The 8,662-nt window shown below is 65.0% G+C and overlaps 2 protein-coding genes across 2 annotated transcripts; one reads left to right on the top strand and one right to left on the bottom strand.

The window, feature by feature from the left end:
- Positions 1-53: 53 nt before the first annotated feature.
- LOC118701146 (isocitrate dehydrogenase [NAD] subunit gamma, mitochondrial-like) lies at positions 54-3,188 on the top strand. The gene is made up of 4 exons (XM_036405774.2): positions 54-204; positions 1,164-1,258; positions 1,695-1,755; positions 1,936-3,188. The coding sequence occupies exons 1-4, from the start codon at positions 88-90 to the stop codon at positions 2,014-2,016; spliced, it is 354 nt and encodes a 117-aa protein (XP_036261667.1). The 5' UTR covers positions 54-87; the 3' UTR covers positions 2,017-3,188.
- Positions 3,189-3,740: 552 nt separating this feature from the next.
- LOC118701145 (SRSF protein kinase 3-like) lies at positions 3,741-8,140 on the bottom strand (the record flags this gene model as incomplete). Its single annotated transcript, XM_036405773.1, has 6 exons — positions 3,741-4,172; positions 4,847-4,939; positions 5,447-5,516; positions 6,601-6,708; positions 7,309-7,409; positions 7,904-8,140. Coding segments are annotated over 6 exons (794 nt in total), but the record flags the coding sequence as incomplete, so codon positions are not given.
- Between the last annotated feature and the right edge of the window lie 522 nt (positions 8,141-8,662).

Below are 8,662 nucleotides of genomic sequence, written 5' to 3'. Positions count from 1 at the left end.
CCCCCCAAAACCCCGTCCCAGTGCTCCCAGTAAGCGCAGCGTGCCCTCCCTGCCCAGCTGGTGTCGCGGCCCCAGCAGTTCGATGTGATGGTGATGCCCAACCTGTACGGGAACATCGTCAACAACGTCTGCGCCGGGCTGGTGGGGGGACCCGGGCTGGTGCCGGGGGCCAACTACGGCCACGACTACGCCGTGTTTGAAACCGTGGGTCTGGGGGGGAAAACGGGGGTCTGGGGGGGTAAAAATGGGGGTCTGGGGGGGGGGAAATGGGGGTCTGGGGGGATTTGGGGGGCACTGGGAGGAACTGGGAGCACTGGGAGCACTGGGTGGGACTGGGAGCACTGGGAGCTGTGGTGGGGGCACCCAGTGCTGACTACGGCCACGACTACACCGTGTTCGAAACCAGGGGTCTGGGGGGGAAAACGGGGGTCTGGGGGGGGGGAAATGGGGGTCTGGGGGGGCTTTGGGGGGCACTGGGAGCACTGGGTGGGACTGGGAGCACTGGTGGGGGCCACAATTATGGCCACGACTACGCCGTGTTCATGACCGTGGGTCTGGGGGGGACATGGGGGGTTTGGGGTCCTTTGGGGGGCACTGGGAGCACTGGGAGGAACTGAAGGTCCCTGAGGGCTCTTACTGGGGGCCACTGGGAGGTTACTGGGGGACATTGGGGGGGCACTGGGCAGCTACTGGGGGGGACTGGTTGGTTACTGGGAGCACTGGGGGGGGTCTCAGAGAGCTGTTACTGGGGGGCAGCACTGGGCTGTCACTGGTTGGTTACTGGGAGCACTGGTTGGTCACTGGGAGGTCACTGGGGTCACTGGGTGGTCACTGGGGTCACTGGTTGGTCACTGGGGTCACTGGGAGGTCACTGGGGTCACTGGGAGGTCACTGGGGTCACTGGGGGGTCACTGAGGTCACTGGGAGGTCACCGGGGTCGCTGGGCGGTCACTGGTTGGTCACTGGGGTCACTGGGCTGTCACTGGTTGGTTACTGGGAGCACTGGGTGGTCACTAGGGTCACTGGGGGGTCACTGGGGTCGCTGGGCAGTCACTGGGCAGTCTCTGGGGTCACTGGGAGGTCACTGGGGTCACTGGGGTCACCGGGGTCACCGGGGGGTCACCGGGGTCGCTGGGCGGGGCTCTCACGGCGGCGCCCCCCAGGCCACGCGGAACACGGGCAAGAGCATCGCCAACCGCAACATCGCCAACCCCACGGCGGCGCTGCTGGCGGCCTGCATGATGCTGGACCACCTCAAGTGGGCGGGGCTTAGCGCCAGGGGGCGGGGCTAACCAGGGAGGGGGCAGGGCTCACCTGGGAGGGGGTGGGAACACCTGGAGGGGGCGGGGCTCACCTGGGCAAGGGGTGGGAACACCTGAGAGGTTGGGAGCAACTTGGAGGAGGTGGGGCTTAAAAAGGGGTGGGGGGGTCCCTAGAAAGGGGTGGGGCTTAAAAAGGGGTGGGGGGGTCCCCAAAAGGGGTGGGGCTTTAAAAGGGGTGTGGCTTGCCCTGGTGGGTGTGGCTTTGAAAGGGGCATGGCCCAGGTGGTGAGGATCCCATGGGAGGGGCTGGGTGAGGGGGCGGAGTCTGAAGGGGCGGAGCCTCTGTGTACACCAGGAGGGGGCGGGGCTTCACCGCTAGGGTTGGGTGTGTCTCGCTGATGTGGGCGTGGCCCGTGTTTGCCCCGCCCCCAGGCTGCACAACCACGCCTCCACCATCCGTAAGGCCGTGCTGGCCTCGCTGGACGACCCCCGGGTAAGCCCCGCCCTCACCTGCCCGATGGGCGTGGCCCTAAACCTGGGGGCGTGGCCACAACCCCCACTCTCACCTGCCCAAGGGGTGCGGCCCCAATCAAGTGGGCGTGGCCACGAGCCTGCCTGGTGGCTGTGGCCCCACCCCTTTGTGGGCGTGTCCGTGACGTGGCCCCGCCCCCAGACGCACACGCCGGACATCGGGGGCCAGGGCACGACGTCGGGGGCGGTGCAGAGCATCATCGGGCACCTGCCGCGGGGCTGAGCCGGACACACGGACAGCGGGCGGGGACGGACCCCGGGACCCCCGGAACACCCCTGAGACCCCAAAACACCCCCAAGAACCCCCAGAACACCCCTAGGACTGCACAACACCCCCAGGACCACACACCTGACACCCCAAACACCCCCGGGACCCCAAAACACGCCTGGGACCCCAAAACACCCCCAAGAACACCCCCAGGACCACACAACACCCCCAGGACCACACACCTGACACCCCAAACACCCCCGGGACCCCAAAACACGCCCAAGTCACCCCCAGAACACCCCCAGGACCCCCCAGGATCACACACCTGACACCCCCTGGACCCCCCCAAAAACATTCCCGGGACCCCAAAGCACCTCCAGGACCACAAAACATTCCCGGGACCCCAAAAGCACCTCCAGGACCCCCCCAAAACATTCCCGGGATGCCCCCGAACACCCCCAGGACCCCAAAGCACCTCCAGGATTCCAAAACACCCCCGGGACCCCCCCAAAACATTCCCAGGATCCCATAGCACCTCCAGGACCACCCCCCTGACACCCCTGGGACCCCAAAAACACCTCTGGGACCCCAAAAGATCCCCGAGACCCCCCCAGGACCACAGACCTGGGACCCCAAAGCACCCCCAGGACCTTTAGGACCACGATGCCCCCCCCAAGGGACCCCAACTCTGCTCTGGGACACCCCCAGGAGCCCCCACCAAACACCCACGAGACCCAAAACGCCTCCAGGACCCCCCCGGGACCCCCAAAATCATCTCTGGGACCCCCCCCCAAGGACCACAGCGCACTCCAGGGTCCCACCACGAGCCCCCCAAACCCCCACGGGACCCCAATGAACACCCCAGGACCACCAGGAGCACCCATAAAACCCCAAAAAACACCCCAGGACCACCAGGAGCACCCCAAAACCCCCACAGGACCTCAATAAATACCCCCAGGACCACCAGGAACCCCCCACAGGACCCCAATAAAAACCCCAGGACCACCAAGAGCCCCCCAAACCCCTCACAGGACCACCAGGAGCACCCATAAAACCCCAAAAAACACCCCAGGAGCACCAGGAGCCCCCCAAATCCCCCACAGGACCACCAGGATCCCCCCAAATCCCCCACAGGACCACCAAGAACCCCCCACAAGACCCCAATAAACACCCCAGGACCACCAGGAGCCGGCTGTGGTTTATTGGGGCGGTGGGCGTGTCTGGGGGCGGGGCCCTGCAGGGGGGCTCGAAGGGCAGCATGGGACCCCCCAAAGAACAGCCCAGGAACCCCCAGAGGACCCCAATGAACACCTCAGGAACCCCCAAACCCCCCAGAGGACCCCAATAAACACCCCAGGAACCCCCAAACTCCCTCCCAGGACCCCAATAAACACCCCAGGACAACCATGAACCCCCCCCAAAAGACCCCAATAAACACCCCAGGAACCCCCAAGCCTCCCACAGGACCACAAGGAGCACCCATTAAACCCCAATAAACACCCGAGGAGCCCCCAAACTCCCTCACAGACCCCAATAAACACCTCAGGACCACCACGAACCCCCCCAAAAGACCCCAATGAACACCTCGGGAACCCCCAAACCTCCCACAGGACAAGGAGCACCCATAAAACCCCAATAAACACCTCAGGAGCCCCCCAAACCTCCCACAGGACCCCAATAAACACCTCAGGGCCACCACGAACCCCCCACAGGACCCCAATAAACACCCCAGTACCCCCTGAACCCCCGTGGTTTATTGAGGTGGTGGGCGGGGCTATGGGCGGGGCTATGGGCGGAGCCAGGGGTGCTGCAGGCACTGCCGGGCCGTGATGGAACACCCCAATGAACGCACCCGTGGTTTATTGAGGCGGTGGGCGGGGCTATGGGCGGAGCCAGGGGTGCTGCAGGCACTGCTGGGCCGTGATGGAACACCCCAATGAATACACCCGTGGTTTATTGAGGCGGTGGGCGGGGCCGGGGGCGGGGCTATGGGCGGAGCCAGGGGTGCTGCAGGCACTGCCGGGCCGTGGCGCGCCGGGCGGGCTCGAAGGCCAGCATGGGCCGCAGGAAGCGCGCGAAGGCGGCCGCCGGCCCCCGCGGCCACTCGTATTTCTCCTGCAGCACCGCCCGCAGCCCCCACGGCCGCAGGTGCCGGATGTGCCGCAGCTCACCTGGAAAGGGGCGGAGTCAGGGGCGGGGCCGGCGGGGGGACACGCCCACCCGTGGGTAATGCATGCAAACCCAGCAGGGGGTGGGGAAGGGAGGGTCCTGGCACCGCCCCTTGTGAAGGGTGTGGTCAGGACATGCCCCAAGGCTGTGACCACGCCCCTTATTATGGGTGTGATCAGGACACGCCCCAATGATGAGGTGGCCCCACCCCTTCTTATGGGTGTGGCCAGGACATGCCCCAATGTTGAGGTGGCCCCGCCCATTATGGGTGTGGTCAAGACATCCCCCAATTCAGAGGTGACCCCACCCCAATTAAGGGTGTGGTCAGGATGTGACCAGGCCCTTTATGATGGGGGTAGTCAGGACACACCCCAATTCTGCAGGGGCCCCACCCATTATGATGGGTGTGGTCAGGACACGCCCCTCCACTCATGGGTGGGGCTATAAATGACAAACCCCACCCCAGCCCATGCCCTTGCTGAACTCAAGCCCCACCCCCTTTCCCATGACCACACCCCCTATGGGTATGACACAACCTCCCCCCCTTCATTTGCATAACCCCACCTTGTCCCACCCCCACCACACATTTATGGCCACACCCAGAACTTAACCCCGCCCCCAGGCGCCCTGCCCGGCCACAGGCCTCCCTGGCCACGCCCCCTGGCCCCGCCCTCACCTCTCCGGTTGAAGAACTCTCGTGAGTAGCGCCCGCCCAGGGCCACGTGCCGCGGGATCTCCCCCAGCAGCTCGATCACGTGCGCGATGTGGTCTGCGGGGAACGTCGGACACGCCCCCTTTAGCCACGCCCACCCCCTTTAGCCACGCCCACCCCACTGGTTCAATCCCCTTTTAGCCACGCCCACCCCACTGGTTCAATCCCCTTTTAGCCACGCCCACCCCGCTGGTTCAATCCCTTCTCCTCACCCAACCCCTACATGGGGGTGTTCACTTGGCCACACCCCCCTGGCCAACCCCCCAGTCCATTGGCTGCCACATCATGGTGGCTCCACCCACTTATGAGCCACGCCCCGTGTTTGAAACCCCATCTCCAATGGCCACGCCCCTTGGCTCATGCCACGCCCCTTTAGCTCCCTATTGGCTCTCAGACACCACGCCCCTTTTTAGAGCCTTGTTGGGGAGGTCCCGCCCACATGTGCCACACCCCTGCCCATCCCCGAGGCCGCACCCAGCCTCGAGACCACGCCTACCTCATACCACACCCATTGTCAAGACCACACCCACTCAGAGACCACGCCCACCCCGTGGCCCCGCCCACCCTCGTCCCGGCTGTACTCCTCCCCCGAGTGCGGCTCGAACAGGTAATCGCCCGTGGCCAGCTCGAACGCCTGCGAGGGGAAATGGGGAGGGGTCTGGGGGGGCCTTGGGAACCCCCTCCCCACATTGGGGACCCTCAGAGCCCCCTCCCCACACTGGGGGCCTTGGGAACCCCCTCCCCTCCATGGGGGCCATGGCAGCCCCCTCCCCACATTGGGGACCATCTGAGCCCCCTCCTCACCATGAGGACCCTCTGAGCCCCCTCCCCTCCATGGGGGCCATGGCAGCCCCCTCCCCTCTATGGGGACCATCTGAGCCCCCTCCCCACACTGGGGGCCTTGCGAACCCCCTCCTCACCCTGGGGGCCTTGGGAACCCCCTCCCCTCCATGGGGGCCATGGCAGCCCCCTCCTCACCATGAGGACCCTCTGAGCCCCCTCCCCACATTGGGGACCCTCTGAGCCCCCTCCCCTCTATGGGGACCATCTGAGCCCCCTCCCCACACTGGGGACCATCTGAGCCCCCTCCCCACATTGGGGACCCTCTGAGCCCCCTCCCCACATTGGGGACCCTCAGAGCCCCCTCCCCTCCATGGGGGCCATGGCAGCCCCCTCCCCTCTATGGGGACCATCTGAGCCCCCTCCCCACATTGGGGTCCGTGGAAACCCCCTCCTCACCATGGGGACCCTCTGAGCCCCCTCCCCTCCATGGGATCCATCTGAGCCCCCTCCCCTCCATGGGGGCCACAAGAGCCCCCTCCCCTCTATGGGATCCACCAGAGCCCCCTCCCCACATTGGGTGCCATGGGAACCCCCTCCCCTCCATGGGATCCATCAGAGCCCCCTCCCCACATTGGATGCCATGGGAACCCCCTCCCCTCTATGGGGACCATGGGAACCCCCTCCTCACCCTGGGGGCCATGGGAACCCCCTCCCCACTATGGGATCCACCAGAGCCCTCTCCCCACACTGGGGACCACCAGAGCCCCCTCCCCACCCTGGGGACCATGGGAACCCCCTCCTCACCCTGGGGTCCCCAGAAGCCCCCTCCCCACCCTGGGGGCCATGGGAACCCCCTCCCCACCCTGGGGTCCCCGGGCAGCCCCTGCCCCCCCGGGGGTCCCCAGAAGCCCCCTCCCCAGCCCAGCCCCCCTCACCATGCAGGCCGTGCTCCAGATGTCGGCGGGGGGGCCGTACCCCGCCCCCAGCAGCACCTCCAGGGCCCGGTACTGCCGGGTCTGGATGTCCTCGGTGAAGTGTTTGTGCTGGGGGGCACGGGGGGGTCACCCCCCGACCCAAAAAACACCCCCAGACCCAAAAACACCCCCAGAACCCACACAAACACCCCCAGACCCAAAAACACCCCCCGACCCAAAAACACCCCCAAAACATACACAAAACACCCCCAGAACCCACACAAAACACCCCCAGACCCAAAACACCCCCAGAACCCACACAACCCCCCCAAACCCACACGGACACCCCCAAACCCTCATCCCCAGTCCCTCCCAGTCCCCCCACTCCCTCCCAGTTCCCCCCAGTCCGTCCCAGTCCCCCCCAGTTCCCCCAGTCCCCCCCAGTCCATCCCAGTCCCCCCCAGTCCCCCCCAGTCCCTCCCAGTCCCCCCCAGTTCCCCCCAGTCCCCCCCAGTCCCTCCCAGTCCCTCTCAGTCCCCCCCAGTCCCCCCCAGTCCATCCCAGTCCCCCCCAGTCCCCCCCAGTCCCCCCCAGTCCATCCCAGTCCCCCCCAGTCCCCCCCAGTCCCTCCCAGTCCCCCCAGTTCCCCCAGTTCCCTCCCAGTCCCTCCCAGTTCCCCCCAGTCCCTCCCAGTCCATCCCAGTCCCTCCCAGTCCATCCCAGTCTCACCACCCAGCAGCCGTTGCCCAGGTCGGCGATTTTGATTCGCAGCCTGGGGGCAGCTCGGGGGTCCAGGGGGTTCTCCTGCCCCCCCGGCAGCCCCCCCTCACCTGCAGGGGACACTGGGGGCGTTGGGGACACACCTGGGACCCCCAGTGCCCCCCAGTGCCCCCAGTGCCCCCCAGTAACCCCAGTGCCCCCCCAGTGCCCCCCAGTGCCCCCCAGTAACCCCAGTGCCCCCCAGTGCTCCCAGTGCCCCCCAGTGCCCCCCCAGTGTCCCCAGTCCAAATTCCCACCCCAACCCCAAGCAGCCCCTCCAGACCCCCCCAACCCTAAAATCCCCCAATTCCCCATCCAGACCACACCCCCCAAACCAAACCGCCCCCCCCCCAAATCTCCACCCCAAATTCCACCTCTAGACCCTCCCCCCAACCCCAAATATCTCCCCCCAAACCCCCACCCAAAATGCCCCTCCAGACCCCAAATTCCCCCCAAATCCCACCCAAAATGCCCCTCCAACCTCAAATTTCCCCCAAATCCAACCCCAAATTCCCCCCAAATTCCCCCTCTAGACCCCCCCCCAACCCCCCCCCCAGCCACTGACCCAGGGTTTTGGGGAGCCCCTCGGAGCCCCCCGAGATGAGGGAGCCCGAGGTGGGGGTGAAGAGCGAATCCGAGGCCGAGCTGGGGCTGGGGGGGCGGCGGGGGGGGGGTCCCGGGGAGCCCCCCGAGAATCCATCGCTGGAGCCGCCCCCCCCCGCGGGCAGCGTGTGCACCCCCGAGGACGAGGCCCCGCTCGGGGGGCTCCCCCCAAACTCCTCCGGGGGCTCCGGGGGCGTTTCTGGAGGAGGAAAGAGAAACCCTGAGACCCCCCCCCTCAAAACAAACAGAAAAATTCACTCCGAAAATTCCCATCCCAAAAATTCATCCCGAAAATTCACACCGAAAATTCACACCCTGAAAATTCACACCCAAAAATTCACACCGAAAATTCACACCGAAAATTCCCTCCCAAAAATTCACCCCGAAAATTCCCTCCCAAAAATTCCCATCCCAAAAATTCACACCGAAAATTCCCTCCCAAAAATTCACCCCAAAAATTCCCATCCCAAAAATTCCCATCCCGAAAATTCACCCCGAAAATTCCCATCCCAAAAATTCCCATCCCAAAAATTCACATCCCGAAAATTCCCATCCCAAAAATTCCCCCCAAAAATTCACACCAAAAATTCCCTCCCAAAAATTCACCCCAAAAATTCACACCGAAAATTCCCTCCCAAAAATTCACACCGAAAATTCCATCCCAAAAATTCATCCCAAAAATTCACACCAAAAATTCACACCAAAAATTCCCTCCCAAAAA

The sequence above is a fragment of the Molothrus ater genome, unplaced genomic scaffold (genome assembly GCF_012460135.2).
Source record: "Molothrus ater isolate BHLD 08-10-18 breed brown headed cowbird unplaced genomic scaffold, BPBGC_Mater_1.1 matUn_MA740, whole genome shotgun sequence".
Lineage (NCBI taxonomy): Eukaryota > Metazoa > Chordata > Aves > Passeriformes > Icteridae > Molothrus > Molothrus ater.
The sequence above is the reverse complement of the archived record's forward strand: the minus strand, read 5'-3'. Positions and strand labels throughout refer to the sequence as shown.

What these genes read in the sequence shown, in the direction of transcription:
- LOC118701146 (XM_036405774.2), top strand. Translation starts at nt 88, where the DNA reads ATGGTGATGCCCAACCTGTACGGGAACATCGTCAACAACGTCTGCGCC. An exon ending in ATGATGCTGGACCACCTCAA is followed by an intron (nt 1,259 to 1,694) that starts GTGGGCGGGGCT and finishes CCCCGCCCCCAG; the next exon opens with GCTGCACAACCACGCCTCCA. An exon ending in CCTCGCTGGACGACCCCCGG is followed by an intron (nt 1,756 to 1,935) that starts GTAAGCCCCGCC and finishes CCCCGCCCCCAG; the next exon opens with ACGCACACGCCGGACATCGG.